The following is a 21,768-nucleotide window of genomic DNA, read 5'->3' as shown; positions in this document are numbered from 1 at the left end:
GGTTGGGGTTCCTATGAGTTTGTATCCTTACGATCACAATGAGAAGATAGGTATTTGGGGTAGGGATCATTGAATTATTAATTCATGTCAGTGTCATGGCAATCCCGTCAGTTTGAAGTTATCCGAGCTGACAAATGCGCCACAAACTCTCAGATGTCTAGACTTCCGCCTTGACTTCGAATACGAGTATATTTTCCCTTCGCATATAATCTACAGTACTAGGACATCATATTTATTGGCAAGATTGGTTGCATATATTATCGACTGGGTACATCCGGAAGTTTTCCGTTCATAGATCGATGTTGCGAATATGGAAAGGCCACGAGACAGATAATTTGAGGCACAATTTTATCGACCTTGACCTGTAGTACCGTCGTGTGCTAAGCTCGGCGCACCCCATACTGGCGTTCCTGACATGATACCGTATTTCTGCACTCCTTAAAGGCCTATCGCCCGTCACAATATTGCAAAACATACGACCCATTCCTAAAAGTTAGTACAATCCTTACAGCCCTCATGCGTAAAACCCGCACTTACTTCAAGTATAATGTTGCTACGTATGTCAGATCCGTTACGTTCACCATCTCTCTCATCGTAGACAGATACTCGTCGGATTTTAATAATCGTTGGGAGCAGTTTATATCTGATATTCTGACAGCTAATCGGTGCAGTGATGCCACCCTGGGACCCGTTCAATCGTGGGATGAAGCCTTGCCAGCCTGAGGGCTGGGCTGCTAGCCGCTTCTCGGGAAGTAATAACATTACCTAGAAGGGACTGGCGCTACAATTCTGTTTTATCTACATGTACTTAAGCTATATATATAAGTACAAGCGTTTCCGGGCCAACTGGGTATATCTGTTATTGAAATCACATTTGCAACAGCTGCTGATCGGGAGTATATCCGAGCGCGACCATCATTGAGAAGCCCAAGGGAGGCGAGCCCGCGGCTACCGATGGCGAGCACAGTTCCTTGTCCCGGATTGGTATATTTCCGGGTACATTATATGTCCACACACTGGGTCCCAAGCGTCTAAGTGCCGAATGCATGATTTGCACTTGGTCAGGTAGGGCTATGGCACCCTGATACAGGGCACATACAATAACAGTATCTGTATGGCTGGCAAAGTATTCATCGCGGTAACGCATGTACAAGGTGGTCGCTTCTGCCATTAACCGACGAACATTGTTATCACCAGCATACGGGTCGGATGCTGATGCCGTCGGGCGAGGTGGAATGTGAGCAACAATGGCACCATGGGATGATGCTATTACAATGGCGGAGCATGCTCCAAGGCCTTCTGTGCCGATAGCAAACATTTCGTGTAAAGAGACCACTCTGACAACGTTCATGGGCACAACAACCACGTTTGCCGGGTGAGCACGCACCCAACGAGCTAATTGCGACATTTTTATATTCTGTTTAAGGGATCAGTAGGCACTCTCTTTTTCCTAGTAGACAACTACTGTCGCTCTAAAAGTCGCTCCCGAACCCAGCTACTTATATATTGTCGCAGCGCGAAGAAGTTTATATCACCGGAATATGCCTTCTGTTCTTTACTAGGGACTCGAGCTGGGGCTCCCAATGTGGAATTTCTATATTTGTAACTAGGCAGTCTCCGACGTTGATTGTAGGGTGAATCGCATGTTTCCGTGCCCCTGGGCACATTGCGAATGAGCTATATACCCAGCCGTACATCAGCGGCTATTGATTGTGTCATCTTTCCGTATTGTAACTCAGCGTTGGTTTAAATACACCGTGAACGCCAGCCTTCTGAGCCAAGCTGTTACAACCTGCAACCGTCCCACAAATCTATTGTTCATACAGTCTCTGACAACCACGATCAGTTATGAACGTACAACCTGCTTCAGGTTCGGCTGCGCCTTCTACTTGGGGTGAGATTTATCAATTTCCAGGCCGGACATCTAGGGAAATCCTTCTGAGAGCAAGAGAGCTATGCCTCAGTGGGGATATCCAACAATTCCGCGACCTCATTGACTCGGCGCAATCGTCATCGGAGAACTTTCATATAGATGACTTCGGTATTATCATGGGGCAGGCTGTCGAGCAAGACAGCGTGATCTTCATGCGGGAGCTGATGGATCGTGGCTTTCCCACGCATTCAATCTACGCCCGGAACGCGACCAGATTCAAATCCAAGAATGCACTCGCCCTTCTTATTGAGAAGGGATGGGATATCAACGAGCCAATGTGCGAGACCCAACCCCCCGTCCTAGGGTGAGACAATACTCCAATCCTTCGCGAGATAACATTTTACTAATCCCTCTCAGCATTGCCATAGAGGACGAAGAGATGACAACTTGGTTTTTGGATCATGGAGCCGATCCTAATAGACGTACATTCATAGACCTTACCCCGCTTTCGTGGGCTGTTGAAAGATCACCCGTTTTCATTATCCGCCTCATGCTGGATTATTGCCAAAATATTCATCCAGGCCAGCTGCTTCATCATGTGATCCAACGCGAATCTGACACTATCGAAGTACTGGAAATGTTAATTCAGAAGGGAGCGCCTCTTAACACTCCCGTGCACGAAGACCTTCCTACCTTATCGATTCTTTGCTTTATGCCTCTAGGAACTGCTCTGCACCGGGCATGTGAGCTCGGAAAAGTGGATGTGGTTCGCTATCTCCTCAGCAAAGGAGCCGACCAGAGTGTCAGAGATAGTAATGGACTTACAGCTATTGAACTGGCTGCTAGATTGAACCAGCAAGAAGTGGTTGAAGTTCTGCAGAATCATGGAAATGGCGATAATCCCTTTGGCCTCTTCTAATTGTATTTCTTAGATCGCATTAACAAATTGGTACTGGAAATTATAATCACTATTACATATTTTGAATTATCAAGCTACTAACTAACTGATCGCCTGCTGATCAAGGCCGTGTAGATCATGGACTCCTATACTTTAGAACGCTTTCCGCGATGAAATTGTCTACTGTGTATGAACCATGACCTTAGGTGATGTCTGAGCGCCGAGGCACACAAGTCGGCGTATTTGCAGCTTCCTGCGATCTATGCCTCCTGAATGAACGACCTCAAGATTCGTTCGACCCTCGTAGCGGATGGTACTGTATACTACACGAATCGGGTAAGGAGCCATCTAATCGGGGCTGTCTACGGTTCCCCACCACCGAAGCGCGTCTCTACCAACATTAACCAGACCGAAAACGCCAAGTGTCCGATTCCCGAGCGAAGCCAAAGGAAAGAACAAGGATTATACGACCTGGATCCCCGGCAGTTCAATCTAAGGCAGTACCTCGATAGAACTATTGGATTGGACAATCGATATTATTAGTCTTTCAGTAAGTAATTTTGTAGTGTCGACTGAGCATGGTATTTGCGGTACCATCGCATCCCCAGGAGCTTTCGAGCCAATCAAGACGACGTCGCTAATACCAAACACCAATTCTGAAGTATCAGCGGAAGCGCCGCGTTACCTGGAGAAAGGCCATCGCTTTCGTCGTATTGGCTACAGAATGAGTCACACATATGCTTGGTAGCAATGCGCATTCTAGTGGACAGCCGCAGGAATCGTAAGAGTGGAAGATGAGGTGATTGAACTGCAGTGAGAAATGATAGTCGGAATTATTGATGAAGTCTGGTAAGCCATGAGACAGGTGTTGGCCGGAACAACAGTCTGAGACTAAATTGAAACACCGTAGAGAGGGTGCTACAGAGCTAATTTCACGAGAAGGGGCCCGGAAAAGGCCGGCAGGTATAAGAGGTAGATAAAATTCGAATGGCACTACTAGGGCAACGCTTTGTGTAAAGTAGCTCTTGCATGGTTAATCTGACTTTTGTGGAGAGCTGCCAAGCTGGGTTGCCTGGGGTCGGTGCCTAGGGCGGCCCCTTTACATTTTCATGTGACCAACTGATGCCACTATTAATAAAAGAACAACGGCATGCCGCAGCAGCTGAGGGGCCTCAACCGCCGAGTCTCAGACACCATGCCCTCTGAAGGAGAACAACTGCTACTCACACAATCAGATATCCCTAGTTCCCTTAGTTTTATAGTGGAGGAATCGTCATTTTTCCGAAAACAGAATTAATTATCTTTATTAACTAAAGTACAGGCACGCGCTAAGGCACAACATCTCACCGGAATATATCCAGACTAAAGAAGAATATTTGATAACGGCTCCATATGTGCAACCACCACCTGCTATTTTTAAAGAGATAGGTCTGTTTATCAAGTAAAAAAGCTCTGTCCAATTATAGAAAGCCCAGTATCTATATACCATCCGTCATTTCCTTAAGAATGACGTTCCTGTCCCTGAAGTGTATGGTTAGTATACTAAAAAAGATGAGAAATACATTTACATGGAGTATATAAATGGAATATTTCTTGAATAATCATGGCTAATTATAGAACATGGGGACAAAGCTAGCTTGTGTTATAATCTCAGAATAATATATCGACGTCTACGAGAGATCAAACAGGACCCAGAGGATTTATTCATAGATATAAATATTCTACGTACCCTCAGCTAAATAGACAAAATGGGCTGGCTTTATAGAGGATACCTCTAATCCGGGAATCCCACTGAAGGAAATCAAGGCAGCTATTGCAGTCTGGCATTACCTCAACGACCAGGACGTGAAGAACTCGTTTGTTGAACTTGTATCACATCTCCGTGAGGTATGGGTGGAAGTGGACTCCCGCATTAATAATAACCAGCCCTTATTCTTACCTGCGTGGGATGAATGGTGGCATGATTACGTTGAGTACCAAGTCGAACGAACCTCAACCTGGATCACAAATGGAATTGCGGCCATGCGTAAAGTGTGGAGCGATGAGAGCCATGATAATGATCCAGCGAAACTGATTGTACTGGAAGCCTTGAGCGAATTGGAAGCCTTCGAGGTTGAGATTGTCAGATATAACCACCTCATATTTCCCTGAAATTGGGTTCCAGCAGACGGAAATACGTTGTCAGAATAGAGCGTTAACCCATGAAAATTGCTTTGATTTCCGGTACCTAAGTCGTAATGATCCTCGAGTGATCGAAAGCTTTGCTTAAATACCAGGGTAAGCAATATAAGATGTTAGTCATTTAGAAAGGCCTCCCAGTATACGCCTTAGCTATCCTAGTAAGAAAGTAGCAGAATACAACTAAATGATGCACAGTCCTTGGTCCTTGCATCTTTAGGAATCGATCGGGAAGGAAGCAAAACGGGGGCTTCGACATCTAGATTGTGTCAACGCGTTTCCCAGCAGGGTTATTCGGCAGCTTCTTGACCGAATAGCTCAGGCTATCTCTATGAGATATTGGGAGGGTTTTATTACGAGGCTTTGTGCTTCGTGAGGATGCCCCTTTTCTGGAGGCGATGGCTAATGCTCCGACTACCTCGTCTAAGGGTATACCGTGATAGTTATACCTAGCACTATATAGTATAGACTAGTACAGCCCTTGTATATGCTCTGGGTCATCTTTCATCAAGATGTACGGTAGAGCCTTCTGAATGCCTGCTGGGGGCCTGACATAGCACGTGACAGGGTTCTACGGAGAACACATCACACAGACAGACCCACCTATATTTACATGGCCACTTCCTATAGATCTTCATCCAAAAGACGTCTCCTAAGCCTATGTGTGGATGTAGTGGCTACTCGTAGAGAGGCCATCATCAACCCCTTAGTATGGAGGTTCACAATGAACTGAACTGCGGAAGCAGAGGCGCCAAGGCGTCCAGTCCGCTAAGGAGGTAATAGCGCAATTTTGGAGTCAAAGGAAAGGTAGCTCCACAAAGCGTCCTAAGGGGCCAAGCCAAGCCCCTGCCGAGGTATTCATTGTAGTTGAGCTAGTGAAATTTTCTGACCCCATTGCCTGTCACGAGAGATTGAGCTCGCTTATTGATTGTTCCGGAGAGGATTGACCAAAACATTAATTCTGACATCGGGGAAGAGCAGATTTCTACTCCGGCCAGGCTCGTAATTCCAGGGCCAAGACCTCCTAACCTAGTGTATCTACTATCTACTTTTCTAAACCCGTCGCGTGTGGGTGCGCTCAACTAGGCAACATTTAGTTTGGTGGGTACGTTCAGGGACTTCCTTGGCTAGCCGCCTTTGGAACCGTGGATCAATCGTGCTGTGTACATGTCTGAACTCTTCTTATTAGACCACCTTCGTATTCCAACTTCCGCTCTACCCGTCACTCCCCATCCCATCGAAAATCATGCCTACCGTAGATTGTCTGCCTGTGGAAGTGCGACGACGGATTTGCCTTTCTGTAAGTGGCAGAATGCATTGTTTATAACTGCCGAAGCAAAGTCTCACAGACCCACAGGTCCGTGATTACTCATGGCATGATCTGTCCGCTCTAAGTCGAACAAGCAAAGAATGGCATGATTTCGCAGCTACGGAGCTTTACAGGCACCTTCGACTGCCATTCTCGGACCGCACAGATCTTCAGAATGGCATGTCCGAGCTTCGCACAGATGGCCTTGGTCGTCAGTACCTACGATATGCACGAACCCTCGAACTTGTATGTCTGAAGAAACCAGGGCTCGAAACCAAAACAGCCAAATGTCTGTGGCAGCAGAAGAATTGGGCAAATGAATATGTCCTCTTCAACCCTTTAGCCTCAATGGACACACTCCTTCAGGACTCATTGTTGGAAACCCGTGACGTCTCACTCCAGTTCCTGACCTGGACCCTCGCCTATTATCGGCAGGAGGACTGGGAGCCGATAATCGACCTCCTTTCGCGCTTGCAGCATCTTCGGCTACTCAGCTACGCCGTGCTCAATATGTTTCCTACTTGCCTGTTCCAAGCGCTTCAACAGTTACACCCAGCCTGCCAATTGGATGTCTGGACTTCCCAGTCTCCAACCCTTGACCTACCCGGTCTAGGACGCTCCCACCGTTGCGTTGGTAAACAGTTCAAAGAGCCTTTTGACCTCAACATCCTGCGTTCCTCAGCACTTCGTACCCTCAAGGCGGTCTATACAGTGGGCCAGGATCCTGAGCAGGGATGGATACATAACGACGAGGCCTTCTCTTTCATCTTCACGGCCCCGAATCTTAAACATTTGCTCGTTGACGAGATGCCCGCCCGGCGTGATAATCCGATTATGAAGGTCAAACGGGAATGGCAGGAGTTTGCCTCCCAGGCGAAGCCTTCTCGTGCCTCACCCTGCATAGATACCTTGACTTTCATCAATGGCGATCCTCATCACCCGTATGAGCGCATCCTTCTCAATATCTCAACCATGGTTGATCTCTCTAGACTGCGATCCCTTGATGTGGCCGTCAATTCAGAGCCGGCTATGTTAAGTAAAGCAGCGTCGATCCTCGGTCAGTTGGAACGTCTGTATGTCCATATGGTTCCCTGGAATAAGCAACGCGTCACCGATTGGTACAATGATCCCGAGGGTTCCACATGGGATGATGAAGAGATGATATCTGCAGTGCAAGCATTCAGGCCGCTACGGTTTTTGTGTCTGCGGGGGTTGCGAAATATTTCCTCTCTATCCCGCATTCTCTCCTCCCACCACTCCTTGGAGGGCCTCAGTCTTGAGGGTTCCGATCGGCATCCGCGAACACCCCCAGATGGATTCAAATACCCTATCTTCAATAGCGAACACATTCGGTCCATAGCCAAGTTATGCCCGCGACTCGAAGAGCTCCGCATGCCACTACAGCGGTCTCAGGGTAATGCTCAGGAGTGCGAGATTTATAAGGCCCTCGGGCAGCTTTCGCGCATTCAGACCGTTTACCTCGATCTTGACTGCGATCCTCGGAGTTCGCCACAAGAGGACGAAATCCCAAGTCCCAGCTGCCTCCGGGAGGTTCTCATCAACTCCGCCATTGACGAAAGCCTCGTAACCGAAATCTTTAAGCTTGTCTTCTTTCACCAGAAGACTCGCAAAATCAAGAACTTGCGTGTCAATCTCGTGGGAGCAGATGGCTTTAGTCGAGAACTGGAACATGTGATCCGGCAGCTTGCTAGATCATTCCTTGTCACCCGGAATGACTTTTACCTCAATACGGATGAGCTAGTGGAGGTCAAGGAGATTGGGGGAGTCGCGTGGCAATTGTGGCGTGAGGACGAGATTGGCTATTCGGGGCCCGTCCATATCCCTCGGGATATCAAGGAGGTTTTGGGGGAGTTCTGGCCGTTGCAGTCGGATAGGAATCGAAGTAAGAAGTGGAAGGAGTTTCCATTGCTGGTCCGAAGTTTTCCCCTGGAGAGTATGCAATGAATAAGCCTCATGAGGAAGTCACCTTTACCCGATCTTGTAGTAAGATTCAATACATATTCACTTGGCTCATTATGATATTTCTTCCAAATCCTACACGCCTCAAAGCCTAGCTACTATCCATAGTAACATTCCGGTGAGGCTCTTCGTAGCATTGTACTTTGGTTCACTAGTTTGGCTGTCTATTTGCATGTTGATTCCAAACATTACAGGTACTATATTATGGGACTCACTATTTGCATGCTCTGGCTCTTCATATAGGAATCTATTATCCAGTTATTGTTTGCTTACGTTGAAGCTGTGGACATCTATGAGCAGGATATATACCAATATTTATTTACGAGTACCGTATGAGAATCTGCTCCGTGAAACAGTCTTACCATCATTTTCGCGATCTCTCGGGGGTTCGATACCTCGTATCTGAAGTTTTGAACATTATATTTACTTTGTATGAGCCTGAATATGCTTTGCCAGTTTATAGACGAGTCTTACTGCATGTCTGGTTCAAGACATGGCCTTGCAGGCAAACTCGGGAGTTGGAAGATAGTTACGCCGACAATACAAGGGGTTAACCATCGCGGAGGATCAACTCCCCTCAGCTCAGAATGAATTCTTGGAATTTCTTGTTAAAAGAGAAGCTTAAATAATCTGAAATCTGGTTTAAATTTCTGAATAAAGAAGCTGACCAGAATATAAGAGATAATAAAGAATTTATAATTATTAATCTAGCTGCTTGGTTAAACCAGCAAGCGGTTGTTGAAGTTCTGCAGAACTATAAACCGATGGATATCCTGCGGACCTCCTCTTATTATACTTTGTAGATCGATGCAATCAATTCATTATTGCATGTTGTAGTTTCTATTACAGTCTCTATCTGATCTAGCTTCCCGCACCGAGTTCTGGGATTACAGGATTCTGAGAAATTCTTGGAGTATACTCTGTGGATTTTTCCAAATATATACTAAAATGGATAGTCAGAATAATTCTTATCAAGTGAATTCTGGAATTTACGAAAGCAAAACTAACCCGATATAGTTTTCTCAATTGATTTCTCATTTTATTACGGGAATATTTGTCAAGCTTGGAAGTTGCATTTATGAGAAGAATATCTGGCTTGTAAACCGAGAGCTATCAAATGTAATGATCAGCTCAGCAGCGGATAGCCAGTCTATATTATTAGTCAGTAATTGAGGACTTGCTCTGTTCGACTGCTGATAAGATGATATTCTTGTAATATAATTAATTTGAATTTTATAACTCACCTTATTTTGGTTGGAACAATGCGAACGGAAAGGTATATGTAATTTCACCCTAAAATGATCGGGACTGGGATTACTTGCCTGAGACAGATTCTGCACATACGGTTGCTAACATCATACCCGGGATGAGATGACAATTGTACGACGAATAGGAGTTATGGGCTTTTTTAGGCGTGGAAAATAGTTAAGTTTTGACGGGCAGCCAGCTTGCATGAAGATTGGAGAATTTCCATGATTTCCTTGGACGCACGTCTACCCAGAAGACATGGGACAGGACAGTGGCAAAGTTCTAGTGTCATCAATTTATAATTTCAGTTTACAGGCCTCTCCTCTCTTTGCTCCAACTGGCATTTTCGCCACCTGGACTGCTTCCTTTGACAATCTTAACATATCATGATCCGACTGCCGACTTCTGTACTCAGACCAAAACTTTTCATCTGCTAACCAGCCGTTGTACCACTTCCAAATCCATCTAGCCGAAGTCTCAGCACACCATTCAACATTTTCGAACACAAGGGTATGCGTCCCATCTACCAGGACAGCCTTTTCTACCGCCCCAGCTTGAACCCCGCCGCTACCACCCACTCCGGTTCCTGTTACCTGCATCTTGGCGTCCTGCGCGTCCGGCAAAGACAGGAAGCTCTTCTCCCCAAAGACCCAGAGGACACTAGGTCTCAGAAACGGTAAATTTCTCATGGCGGACCAGCATTCCGGGCGTGAGAAGAGATACGGCCGCTCCCGTTCACTGTCCCAGTCAGGTAGCAAGAGTCGGTCCAGCTGCTCGGGTTCCAGGTTCATCGTAGAAAAGCTCCACGCTTCTTGGTGCTTTGTTGTTCTTAACGTCACAGCTTCGGGGCCAACATTTGAATCTGAAGGGTGGTATAGGGCAGTTGGGACTTTGCGTAGCCCGTACTGAAGGTATCTTTCTCGCGTACGAGGATCCCAATTTCGGAGGCCTTTTGATAATGATGCTTTGGCGCTTTCGGCATTCGGCCAAAGGTCTCGGCGGAGGCTAGCGGGAAGTGCTGGGTTGGGACCACCGAAGGAAGCCTCGATGATGACGGGCTCGAAGAGGATGAGCGTGGACAGGAGGCGCGGATGAATGATGGAAAGATTAACCCTGTTCTCTTTGTTAGAGATTTTGGTGTGAAAGAATCATGGTCGAGCGATGAGGCTTACAGTTGTGCACAGCCCATGCTATGTGCAACACCGATGATCGGACGAGGGATCTCATCGCGGAATTGGTTGACCATCAGGAGGAGGTCGCGGGAATGGTCGTACCAATTTGCTGCACGTCACATGAATTTATATCAGTTAGCCTCAAGTCCAGCGCTTTGCTATATCGATGCACCCAAGCAGAACTTAATTGACCTACTGCGATCGCCTTGAATATATTCATTGAGAACCCCGCTTTCCCCCTGGTTGGATGTGTCTGCCATCCAGATTCCCCGCAGAGGCACCCCTCTATGCTTCAACTCGGTGTAGATGTCCTCCCAGAGGGGCTCGTAGGTTTCCTTCGGAGAGCCATTACCAGGGGACCCGATAATTGTGATCGCGTTGTCAGGCACTGGATCGGGGCGGTCAAGAGGGATATATTGTTTGATCGCGAGCTGGTGAGGGGTTTCTTGTCTGCCCCGGGTACTTTGTGGGTACTCTCGGATGTGCTGCCCGGGAATGATGTGGTCAATTATTCGAAAGGGAAAAGACATAGTTGGTATTTCTGCGAAGGTGATGTCGCGCGTACTCTGAGGGGGGTGTTTGTGTTGCTGATGAAATTAAGTTGGGGAAGTTGGTGTTCCATCGAGCTGTAAGCACAAGGCTGTGCTAGTGCCATCATCCTCGGCTTTGTAAGTTGTTGACCAATCCGCTCTTAGTATCAATTGGCTGATCCTTTCCATCCTTTCCTATCTGGAGCGGCCTTGGGATCCTACAAGTCCCTGTTTCAGTTGCTGGGGCTCCCCGACTGCTGTCCACTGGCAGATATACGGGACATCGGTTTTCGTGTAGTGGTTAGCGCTTTGGCGTTCTTCGACTACGCAACTCTGCACAACCCTTCACAATCTCACTTCTAGGAGGACATCCGTCCTTTCTGCCTTTTGACTGCTTGTTCTTCCTCCCTACATCTCAAGAAACAATCGCATTCCACAATTACTCGGCGGTGGATATGAGTAAAGCTCTTTATCCGGACGATCCACGGCGTAGCCCAAGCTCTGGCTTCCCGGAATACCGCATCATGCTGGCCCCTGAGTACGAATCAGAATCGAAAAAAATTCTACCTCATGGAAGCTCTGGTCAATAGAATAAAGTCAAGGGTAAATAAATGATCAATGATGAAGACAGTTTTGACAACGAATATGCTGACTTGTCCTATTTAGATCTTCGGGGATGTAGAGCTGGTAGATAAGGAAGAGTTGGCCAAGTTCATTGTTAATACTTCCAAGCCAGGCATACCCCCCGAAGGAGATCAAAGCGGCCATTGCAGTATGACATTACCCGAAGGATCGGGAGGTGCAAGAGTTACTTGTATAGGCATTGTTGCAAACCTTCAGAAGGCCGTGGAATACATCAACGATTCATTCATTAAGAATGAACCCCTCTTTCGACCAGCTTAGGATGAGTGGTGGCATGGTTACATCAATGACCAGGTACAACGCACGTCGACTTGGATCAAATGTGCCAGCCGCTTAATGCGCACTGTATGGGAGCACGATAGTATGAAATATCATCCCGCAAGGAGATTCGTCCTGCAGGCATTGGAGGACCACGCCAGGAAAGGAAAGGGAATGACTTACCATTAGGGAAGAATCGCAGACATAAGCAACGACAGAGTTCCATTCTTGCCAAGATAAGTTTTGAATGTGGTAGATTGGTAGAAAGTTATCGCATTGGCCCCACAGATCTGTTGCCCCATCTGTAACGCAACAGCGATGAAGGCGCGGTTGGCGAATCGTGCTGGTCCATTTCGAAAGATATCCTTGAACGACCCCTGTCCCGTTTCCTGAAGCGTCGTTTCATTCTGTTCGATTTGGTGAACGATACTGGGGCTGTCGATGGGCTCGTCGCGGAGCTTGGCAAGGACATTGCGGGCGTCATCAATGCGGCCCTTTTTAATCAGCCAACCGGGGCTACGCTATTAGCACTATCATGTATCATGATGGATGGGAGTATACCGTACCGAGTCGGGCCAAACGGGGTCCCAGCATAGGAATCCCAAGCAGAGAAAACAAGCAAATACAAGAGGAAGTCTCCAGGTCACCGATCCGTCTGTAAACGCGACTCCGTATTCCAGCCACCCAGCCAGCGCTAGCCCGGTACATAAAAGGATACTCTGTAGCATGGCAATAAATCCTCTTAACATGGGCTGAACAGTCTCACTCTGCCTATAGGAATCACTGTCTGGTTATCAGAATCTGTTAAATACCTATAATACGATGCATAGCCAAGGAGAATGAGTGTTCATACCAATTTGGCCCAGTAGCAGTGACTCCACCAAACCCAAAGCCAGCAATAAGCCTCCCAATTGTTAACTGTGGCAAGGTGAATTCACTCGACTATAGTACGGAGCCGATAATACAGACCCAGCCAGACCGTTCTCTTCCGGCCGAGGATACCTCCCACGAGTATACAACTAAGGGCACTGCAGAGACAGCCCAAATTGAAGATTGCCGTTACTGTTCCCTTGATACGTGAGTTTTCTGCTTCCTTGGAGCCAGTCATATTGACGGTGTCCATCTGGGGGAAAGTGTGTATCCATGACTGTCGAGTTTCGATGCCCGAAGTCTCAGCCATGAGATAACCGAAGCAGATATAGGCCGGGAGAATGACCGTACAGATGTGCCCGATGTTGAGCTTTGTGCCACGGAAGCCTGATGCTGGTTTCATCTTGCTGTATGGGGAGGATATGGTGAACTAGATTAGTTACGCGTATACGAAGGGCTTATGGGAATAGAGTGGTAACAGAGGAGACTACAGGCAGAACAGAACACATATTTGCTGATCTAGCTCTAAGCGAAGGCTTTCAGGGGAATCCCGGAGACCCCAATACCAACGGGTTACCATGCCATCATTGTACCAGACCCATATTTTCGTCCGGGGAATCGGGGGGCCGAATCCTGTATTGCGCAGGGAATCCGGAGGAGTTGTGGAGGCATTGGGGAGTTTGAAGTCGAGTTTGGTACCGACAATGCTATCAACTAGCCAGTTGTAGGCTTAAGTTCAAGGTAGCGATCCACATCCTCCACATAAGCTTAACTGATTGGGACTATTAAGCTGTGGGTCCCGGCCTTTTCCGCGGGAGTCTATCAAGTCCGATGCTTTTTCGCCGTACACTAAATAAGACGGTGTCACGTAACGAGCGAATTTATTTTCTTTGAAAGTAGTCCACGCTTAGGCGAGGAAGAACATTGGAACAAAAATTTGCGACAATGGCATGGTGTTTCTTGGGTTCAAACAATTTGATAAATTCACACAAGTGCGCAAGTCTTCAGGAAACAATATATTTATTTAACAGTGTGAGGCTTGTAGACGTGATTGTATATTATTTATCGACATTATAAGTACTCAACAATTCTCGGACGTCAAACTTCATCTTGTACTCACTTCAGTTTCACCTCAGCCTTGATCATTGAAGTAAAAAGTAATTCTGACATGCGTAGCACTGACTGAAATGCGAGGTTTAAAACTCAGAGTGCCCTGCTTGTTGTGATGTAAAGTGCTTGTAATGTCCGTAAGAGTTACCGTGGTATTGCGGCAACAGATATTAAGTGATTATTTCAATGCAATAATTTCTGTAAAGACCATAGCTGTCATCCTATTGATTCTCCGTTTGGTCCAGTTTACGCTTAACCAAATCAGCCAACAGCACATCACGATCCCCCTCAACCTTCTTCAGGTCGACTTGCGATGTCCACCCATTGACGTTCTTCTTCAAGCCATCAACTTGCTCCTCGGATCCCAAGTCAAATTTATTCTGTTCCATATCGTCGACCCACGACTTCAACGCCGGGCCCAAATGATCCATAAAATGGGTGAAGTCTCCCCCGCCGCCGAGGGTATTCGTCATAATTGGCCCTGTCAGCGCCCACCGCAGGCCGAGGCCGGAAGTGACAGTTTTGTCTATACGCCATTAGAACTTCTTCCACATTGCAACAAGAGGAAGATTAATGCTCACCCAGATCTTCTGCAGAGACAATCCCTCGTGAAACGAGGCTGTATGCCTCGGCACACATTGCGGCTTGTAACCGATTGGCAATAAAACCGGGCGTTTCTTGATTCACAACCACTGGATCCTTGTCCAGACCCTTGTAGAATTTATATGCAGCTGCCACATAGTCTTGGCTTGTTCCTGGATGAGGCACGACCTCGACCAGAGGTACTAAGTGAGGAGGGTTGAAAGGGTGACCGATGAGGATTCGAGATGGGTTATTTGTGCATTCAGTGACAAATTTTGACGACGGAAGGCCGGAGGAGGAGGATGCGATGAGGATATGGGAAGGGGTCTTTGCGTCCAAGTGCGCGAATAGACGGCGTTTGAAGTCTAATCTTTCTGGCCCATTCTATCATATTAGTTAGCATGCATGACGAACTGCAGAGAAGCTCTAAAAAATGACCGGCCACTGACTTCTTGAATCATGTCTAGGCTTCCGAGGTAAGGCTCAATGTCCTTGACGAATGTGTAGTTCTTCAGACAAGCGGCAGGAGCAACCATAGCATTAGGTACTGCGGAGCAATAATCCTGCAAGTAACCACGCAGCTTTGCCCCAGCTCCTGGCGCTGGGTCTGTTACAATCACTTGGAGGCCCTTGGCAAGGAAGAGTGCTGTCCAGCTGGCTCCGATCACGCCTGCGCCGATCACGCCGACCGTTTTGATTGGGGAGGACATCGTGGGATTTTGTGAGGCTTTGCTCTTCACACACTTCTGAAGAGTGTAGTGAGAAATGTCTATAAATATAGCCAGCGCTGTCGACTTCACAGTTGACCAGCCTCCGTCATGCTTTTGGTAGTGGCCAATATCTCGGAAGCTCCAGTCGGCTACCTAATCGGGCAATATCCACCTCGGAAGCGGCTCGATGTTGATGACGACGATTATTGAAGAGATGTCCCGGCAATCCCAGCGGTCGGGAGTTGACCGGCGTTAAGCCGGTAATTGCTCGGAATGACATTAATCACCAGAGGCGAATTACCGTGTTGGGCCAGATCCAGCGGGTTCCGTGGTTTCGGCTTGGCAACATTCACTTTCCGCAGGTTCGGGATGCCAATTCTGAAACATCGGGATCAATTTGGAAGGGCGACCCACGATGTTCAACGGTTTGATGGGTCTATTGTGGGGGGAGAGAGTGAATGATGGCCGTATATAGTCACAGTATCCTTGAGCTTTTAGATCCTCCCTGCTTCGCAGCACTTCAATACTTACTATTTCTCTTTAGAACATTGCTGTCCTGCAAACATCTGACACCCTTCACGATGGCTTCCCACGAAACGACGTCAAGTGCAGACATCTACGGCCCCGGGACCTTTGTCGATAAGGACTTCCTTCCCGCACCCCAAGATGCTAGCCGCATATTCGAGTATATCGCCAAGCGCACGCCTGGGTTCACTCAGGATCATGAACTGTGGAGGACCGTCAGATTCACTGGCTGCGACCTACCTGTCATTCCTGGCCCTACCAAGGCGCCTCTCGTCGCCGCTGCCCTGCATGCCATGTGTGGTGTCGTCGCCCACGAGATTATAGAAGATCGCGATGGTACCGCAGCCCGCAATCAGAACGTGAAGGTGAACACCGATCACGCGGCCATCTGGCTAGGGACGATCTTTGCGGCGTCCGTTGAAGGAAAGGACATGTCAGAATTGGTCCGGTCGCGCAAGCTACCGTCCCTTTTCGAGCGTGATTTCGAGAAGGGCTGGCAAGCAACGCCTATGAGACAACGGTCGACTGCGATCTACAAGACCAAGACGCCGGGAGTTTGGTATCAGATCCATGGCTCCCTAGACGCCGCGCCTGTTCTGCGTGCTCTGGGAATGGATCCCGACTACCCGGCCAAGACGCCGGACGAAGCCTACGAATACATCAGTAAGCATGTCGAGCAGTGGACTGCGGATGAGCTCGAGATGCTCAATGTCAAGAACGGATTCTGTGGCAGTATCTGCTTCACGCCGCAAGGGTGGGCAGATACGTTGATGGGTAAGAGACTTGCCGAGCACCCGCTGGTCGGTTACTCGCGCCAGTCGCATGCCATCCCGACTCCCCCCATTCCATTTTCCAAGGTCGCGAACGATAAGCGACCACTCGCAGGCATCAAGGTGGTCGAGCTGGTGCGTATTATCGCTGGTCCCGTGATTGGCAGTACTTTGGCCGCACTCGGTGCCGACGTCATTCGAGTTAACTGCAGTCGCTTGGTGGATCTCAACGTATGTTCCGTATTCTTGCTGGAACACTTTTAGGACATGGTGTGCTAATATGAAAACTTCAGGTTCTGCAACTTACCCTCAATGCTGGAAAGCGGACCATAGATCTCGACCTGACGAAGAGGGAGGACAAGTCACGCCTGCGGGAACTCATCGAGGGTGCCGATGTTTTTGTTCAGGGTTTCCGCCCCAACGCGATCGCAAGAAAGGGTTTCGGTGTTAATGATCTTCTCGAGATGGCCGGTAACCGTGGCAAGGGTATCGTCTATGTCGAGGAGAACTGCTACGGCCCCGACGGCCCATACCACGAGAGACCTGGCTGGCAGCAGATTGGAGATGCTGCATCTGGTTCGTCGTACGTGATGGGTCGTTCCCTGGGCTTCACAGACGGGACAAGCGTCCTGCCTCCGCTGCCCATCTCTGATATGACAACCGGGCTTGTCGGAGCCTTGGGTGCACTGATGGCTCTCCGGGATCGCTCCCGCCACGGCGGCTCGTATCGCGTGACTAGCTCGTTGGTCAAGGCTGATACGATTAACCTTGAGCCTGAGATCGGGCTTTACTCGCCCGAAGTTGTCGAAAAGTGCACCCAGTTGTTCAAGTGGGGGCACATCGGGCCCTCGCAGTTCGTCACAGAAATCCTGCTGGTTGTCATGGATGGATGGAAGAATGTATTCCCTCAGTATTTCAAGGCTGGTCCTGAATCGCTGCTCTCCAGCTTCGGAGAGGGCCCTTGGGGTAAGATGGAACTTCTGAGGCCTGTGGCTCAGTTGAGTGACCCAAGCGTAACGCCTCGTTGGCTAACACCCTCCGTGCCTAATTGCTACCATGATCGCAACATCAATTGGTTGTGAGTCTTAGACTCCTGGTGCACCGATAATGTCAAGCAGCAACCCTATTTGAACATTAATCGCAGGGCAATTGCGGCGTGTTGCACCCATTCTTGCACAATACTAGCGAAGGTAATTTTCACGAACCATACACCGTAATAGTTTTTTGTCTTTCTTCAAAGGATGTAAATGGAACCTCTTCTTCACCAAACCCGCATGGGATTCCGATGTGTAAACTGTTGCCAGTAGGTAGCCGATCAGTATCGAGTACTGGTGATCCACAAGAGAGTTGATGCGTCCTTAGAAACCAATTCTGAGGCCTACATCCCCCAACTATCAGGAAGCGGTGCTTCATCACCGAGCTGCGCGAAGAACATGGGCCAGTTGTTCCAATCGAAGGTATAGTTCTCTATGATTCCCAAATCGTCCCCCATCATCGCCGGAGGCTCTTGAGGACCGATGACAAAGTTCTGCACGGATGTGTTGTCATGACCTCTGGAAACTGGTAACGCTTCAGGGGGTCCAATGTTCGCTATTGATGTGCGCCGACCAATGCTTTGCTCAATTAAATTCAATGCAGAACGGCACCTCGATGCCAGCGTAGTATGTTTTTCATAATTGCTGAGAATGTCTCGTGCACGTTGCAGAATGCCCTGCAAGCGAGACGCGGAAAAGTATTCCACTATCTGCGGCGATGATTGAGCTGCAAGCAAATTTGTTACAGCCATATAGACATCTTGCTACTGTTAGCCGACCGTGTTCACTTACAGCATAATAAGCGCCACTTACATGAGACAGTGTACCAATTGGATGGTAAGATGTAGGCCTGCTTCTGCCCGGGGGAGTTCCGGACGATAAATTCAACCATGTCGATGGCCGCCTTTGTGCAGTTCACCTGGCATTGGAATACAATGTGAGGCATGACCTGGTCATCATCCGCATAGAGACCAGTACCAGGCGCGTTCTCGGCCTTCTGTTGATGAATCTGTAGAAGCAAGATCCTGAACAGCAGAAGCCGGACTGAAAGATACCTTCGCGTACGAAAGATGTCAGTGATTTCTTGTTATCACAGGTTCATCAAGGTTGTATTTACAGACCTGGCTCGTAGGATATTCGCTTCACGAGTGATGTGCTTTGTTGGCGTGGGATCTTCCAGCTCTGACGGCATCTGAAAGAACGGGTGCAAGCCACGGGCCCAATTATTCAGGGCAGAATCGATGCGAAGTAAGCTCGCGAATTTGTCAAAAAGGAGTGCACAGCTTTCCTCGCGATCATTGACAGTGCTAGAGGCATGATGACGATCCTTGCTGTCATCGAGGGAATAGAACGTCTCAAGTACTTCTGCTATAATGTGGTGTAGTCGGCAAAAGGATGTGTAAAAAGTTAGTTTCGATGGTAGGCTGGTGGTTGGAGTGTCGCTCCTGGTTTCTTCAGACTTAAGTACTAGCGCGTTCAACCCTCCCTGTGCGACCGATCGAGGAACTCTGAGGGGGCAGCCAAAAGTCATGGCGCAGATTCTGGGGTGGCTTCAGTATCAGCACTCATAATTGCGGCTCCGGTTTCATACCTGTCCATAATAACGCATCCGTTCCAAACCTGACGCGCTAGGTCTCGGTCTTTTGGGTTGTCCATCCCCTCCGTTGTTTCAGGGAGATGTAATCCAAGCTCCTGGGCGACATGAATCGCGGTTCCAATAATCCGGAAGCACTTCTGGGGCTCTTTGTCATGCTGGAGATAAACTGCTGTGAGTAACAGTATCTGAATTATTTCAATGTTGTACATGTCCATCAGATTGTAGGACATCAGCGCCTGAGCTCGGTCGAAGAAGACAACAGAGGATGGATAGCGGTCAAGCGGGGTTTCCCCTTGAGATGCGACACAGGATGTGGCGAACATGAGATTCAGAAGGCAATGGAGGACGGTCTCGTTCATTGTCAGTTCGCCATCACGAACCCATAGGGTCTCGTATGCTTTTTCAAATGAAGGCCTGTCTAGCCAGGGGTAAGCGCTGTCGACATAGTCCCAGTAGAGGCTCAGAAGGTTGTCCGCCTGCTTTCGTGGAGGAACGGCAAACTCCACATCTGCATGTTCTTTGTGAGTGCGCTTTTGCAACTTTGGCAGACGTTTCAATGCTTTTGGTAGTATTGAAGTCCGATTTTGTCTTTTGTTGGCAGGGGTATCGGGTGCGCCTGCCTGGTTTCCGACATCTGGGAGGAGGTGTGCACCACTGGATGCGCCAAACAGGCCGCCGGTCGGGACGAATCCACTGAAGCTGCTGGCAGCATCATCATCATTGATTTGTGGGCAGTCGTTCGATAGTCGCTCACTTGTGTGGCTCGACTGCTCACTGACATCAGCATCACGGTATTCACAGGCCGTGGTATGCGAGGTTCGTTTCCTTCTTGAGCAGGAACCGCAGACTAATGCACGATGAGCCTAATTATGTTCTCCACCGCGAGTGACAAGGAGTGTTATTGGTTCAGTCTTACTTGGTCTAGCACCATCGCACTTGGTTTTCCTGGCCTTGCATACATTGCAGGCAATTCTAATCTTGGCCCGTTTCGGCTTGGGTTCGCTCAAGGTCTGGCCGTGTGGGGAAGAGTGGCCGGCGTGGAATGAGAACATCATCATGCGAAGAGGAATACATGGAAGAGCAAGAGATTCCGAGTTTCCCGCCGAATTCTAGAATCCATCCGTGCGATTATGTCATCCGCTTCCGCTCCCAATGCGGTAATCCGAGGACCAGCGGATAGTCGGCATCAATCATCCACAGTTGCCCTGAAGCCCAAAGCACAAAACTTGGAAGAATCGGTATGCCGGTGGGTCAATTTGTCGGTTACAAGGTAGATAATGGCTCAAGCTGTAGCAACTACGGAGCATTAAGTGCGCATTGGATAATCAGTTGATCCCGAGGTTCTCGGCTTCGCTGTTCTCCTACTCTTTATATATAGTAGTCCTCCACTGAGCTCTTATCACTTCTCAACTTAAACCTCAACCCTAGTACTACTAGTATCACGAAAAAACCAAGGTACACACTATCACAATGGCACCTCGACCTGACCCTCCAGCAACCGGACGTGTCTACTTCCTCGACATCGGAATCTCAACCTCTGAGCCTAATGGACGTCTTTTAACCTGCAAGCCCGATGGCTCCGATTTCCGCGAGCTGATCACTCAACTCAACACCCTGCCCGACGGTATCGCCATTGACTCTGACCGCCAACACATCTACTGGACAAACATGGGAATCCCGTCCGCCGATGATGGATCCATCCAGCGCTGCGATTACTCAGGGAATAACATCGTCACCATCATCCCAAAGGGATACACCCATACCCCGAAGCAATTGATCATTGCTCCACGATCTCAGAAGCTGTACTGGTCTGATCGCGAAGGCCGACGGGTCATGCGAGCGAATCTGGATGGGAGTGAGATCGAGGTACTTTACAGGGCCACTTCAAGTGAGGGCACAAACACACCGGCTGTTCTTGACTGGTGCGTGGGCATTGCGGTTGACGAGGAGGCACATTCGGTATATTGGACACAGAAAGGGCCGTCGAAGGGCAACCTTGGCCGGATCTATCGCATGGGAATTGAGATGAGACAGGGTGAATCAGCGGAGTCGCGGACAGATGTTGAATGTCTCATCGATGGTCTGCCCGAGCCCATCGACTTGGAGTTCGACCATGCCACAAGGACATTGTACTGGACGGATCGTGGAGATCCGCCTCGGGGAAACACGGTGAACTCGGTCAATCTTTCCAGTGCGCCCGTGAACAAGTTGGAACCGAAGATTCTGGTGCGCAAGCTTCATGAGGGAATCGGAATTGCTTTGGATACCAAGAATAAGCGTATGTTTTTCGGGGACCTGGGTGGCTCATTGTACAGTGCCAACTTTGATGGGACATGCAAGTATACCATCGTGGCTGATGTTGGGGGTGCAATCACTGGTGTGGCGTATGCTGGGTAATAGAGTATTATGAAATTAAGCTAGAAACTGTTGTATATATGCACCTATCTAATTTATCATCCTCTGCTGTATTCGCTGCCTTCGC

At 48.5% G+C, this 21,768-nt stretch overlaps 9 protein-coding genes across 9 annotated transcripts; 4 read left to right on the top strand and 5 right to left on the bottom strand.

Annotated features, from left to right (window-relative positions):
- Window positions 1-868: 868 nt before the first annotated feature.
- Window positions 869-1,408, bottom strand: BDQ94DRAFT_173467 (uncharacterized protein; the record flags this gene model as incomplete). The annotated part of the gene is made up of 1 exon (XM_026772169.1): window positions 869-1,408. The coding sequence occupies one exon, from the start codon at window positions 1,406-1,408 to the stop codon at window positions 869-871; it is 540 nt and encodes a 179-aa protein (XP_026623001.1).
- A 440-nt stretch (window positions 1,409-1,848) lies between these two features.
- On the top strand, window positions 1,849-2,792 carry BDQ94DRAFT_173466 (ankyrin repeat domain-containing protein; the record flags this gene model as incomplete). Its single annotated transcript, XM_026772168.1, has 2 exons — window positions 1,849-2,237; window positions 2,291-2,792. 2 exons carry the CDS (start codon window positions 1,849-1,851, stop codon window positions 2,790-2,792), a joined length of 891 nt encoding a protein of 296 aa, XP_026623000.1.
- Window positions 2,793-6,195: 3,403 nt separating this feature from the next.
- On the top strand, window positions 6,196-8,263 carry BDQ94DRAFT_182002 (uncharacterized protein; the record flags this gene model as incomplete). The annotated part of the gene is made up of 2 exons (XM_026774029.1): window positions 6,196-6,249; window positions 6,307-8,263. 2 exons carry the CDS (start codon window positions 6,196-6,198, stop codon window positions 8,221-8,223), a joined length of 1,971 nt encoding a protein of 656 aa, XP_026622999.1. The 3' UTR covers window positions 8,224-8,263.
- Window positions 8,264-9,776: 1,513 nt separating this feature from the next.
- On the bottom strand, window positions 9,777-11,188 carry BDQ94DRAFT_182000 (putative toxin biosynthesis protein; the record flags this gene model as incomplete). The annotated part of the gene is made up of 3 exons (XM_026774028.1): window positions 9,777-10,599; window positions 10,659-10,767; window positions 10,855-11,188. The coding sequence occupies 3 exons, from the start codon at window positions 11,186-11,188 to the stop codon at window positions 9,783-9,785; spliced, it is 1,260 nt and encodes a 419-aa protein (XP_026622998.1). The 3' UTR covers window positions 9,777-9,782.
- Window positions 11,189-12,273: 1,085 nt separating this feature from the next.
- BDQ94DRAFT_173463 (uncharacterized protein) lies at window positions 12,274-13,361 on the bottom strand (the record flags this gene model as incomplete). Its single annotated transcript, XM_026772167.1, has 2 exons — window positions 12,274-12,604; window positions 13,054-13,361. The coding sequence occupies 2 exons, from the start codon at window positions 13,359-13,361 to the stop codon at window positions 12,274-12,276; spliced, it is 639 nt and encodes a 212-aa protein (XP_026622997.1).
- Window positions 13,362-13,833: 472 nt separating this feature from the next.
- Window positions 13,834-15,820, bottom strand: BDQ94DRAFT_149751 (uncharacterized protein). Its single transcript, XM_026767446.1, has 3 exons — window positions 15,100-15,820; window positions 14,650-15,034; window positions 13,834-14,594 (listed from the first exon to the last, which is right to left on the bottom strand). The coding sequence occupies exons 1-3, from the start codon at window positions 15,358-15,360 to the stop codon at window positions 14,290-14,292; spliced, it is 951 nt and encodes a 316-aa protein (XP_026622996.1). The 5' UTR covers window positions 15,361-15,820; the 3' UTR covers window positions 13,834-14,289.
- BDQ94DRAFT_181997 (CoA-transferase family III domain-containing protein) lies at window positions 15,662-17,928 on the top strand. Its single transcript, XM_026774027.1, has 2 exons — window positions 15,662-16,886; window positions 16,949-17,928. Exons 1-2 carry the CDS (start codon window positions 15,819-15,821, stop codon window positions 17,735-17,737), a joined length of 1,857 nt encoding a protein of 618 aa, XP_026622995.1. The 5' UTR covers window positions 15,662-15,818; the 3' UTR covers window positions 17,738-17,928.
- A 1-nt stretch (window position 17,929) lies between these two features.
- BDQ94DRAFT_181993 (Zn(II)2Cys6 transcription factor) lies at window positions 17,930-20,344 on the bottom strand (the record flags this gene model as incomplete). The annotated part of the gene is made up of 5 exons (XM_026774026.1): window positions 17,930-18,449; window positions 18,503-18,744; window positions 18,811-19,230; window positions 19,281-20,133; window positions 20,203-20,344. 5 exons carry the CDS (start codon window positions 20,342-20,344, stop codon window positions 18,034-18,036), a joined length of 2,073 nt encoding a protein of 690 aa, XP_026622994.1. The 3' UTR covers window positions 17,930-18,033.
- Window positions 20,345-20,718: 374 nt separating this feature from the next.
- BDQ94DRAFT_149748 (YncE family protein) lies at window positions 20,719-21,748 on the top strand. The gene has a single exon (XM_026767445.1). It carries the CDS (start codon window positions 20,757-20,759, stop codon window positions 21,681-21,683), a length of 927 nt encoding a protein of 308 aa, XP_026622993.1. The 5' UTR covers window positions 20,719-20,756; the 3' UTR covers window positions 21,684-21,748.
- The last annotated feature ends 20 nt before the right edge of the window (window positions 21,749-21,768 follow it).

This window comes from Aspergillus welwitschiae (assembly GCF_003344945.1).
Source record: "Aspergillus welwitschiae strain CBS 139.54b unplaced genomic scaffold BDQ94scaffold_33, whole genome shotgun sequence".
Taxonomy (NCBI): Eukaryota; Fungi; Ascomycota; class Eurotiomycetes; order Eurotiales; family Aspergillaceae; genus Aspergillus; species Aspergillus welwitschiae.
The sequence above is the reverse complement of the archived record's forward strand: the minus strand, read 5'-3'. Positions and strand labels throughout refer to the sequence as shown.

Coding starts and splice junctions, on each gene's coding strand:
- BDQ94DRAFT_181997 (XM_026774027.1), top strand. CDS start 15,819: ATGATGGCCGTATATAGTCACAGTATCCTTGAGCTTTTAGATCCTCCC. Junction 16,887..16,948: donor GTCGCTTGGTGGATCTCAAC/GTATGTTCCGTA, acceptor TGAAAACTTCAG/GTTCTGCAACTTACCCTCAA.
- BDQ94DRAFT_149748 (XM_026767445.1), top strand. CDS start 20,757: ATGGCACCTCGACCTGACCCTCCAGCAACCGGACGTGTCTACTTCCTC.
- BDQ94DRAFT_149751 (XM_026767446.1), bottom strand. CDS start 15,360: ATGTCCTCCCCAATCAAAACGGTCGGCGTGATCGGCGCAGGCGTGATC. Junction 15,035..15,099: donor GCCTAGACATGATTCAAGAA/GTCAGTGGCCGG, acceptor CTAATATGATAG/AATGGGCCAGAAAGATTAGA. Junction 14,595..14,649: donor TGTCTCTGCAGAAGATCTGG/GTGAGCATTAAT, acceptor AATGGCGTATAG/ACAAAACTGTCACTTCCGGC.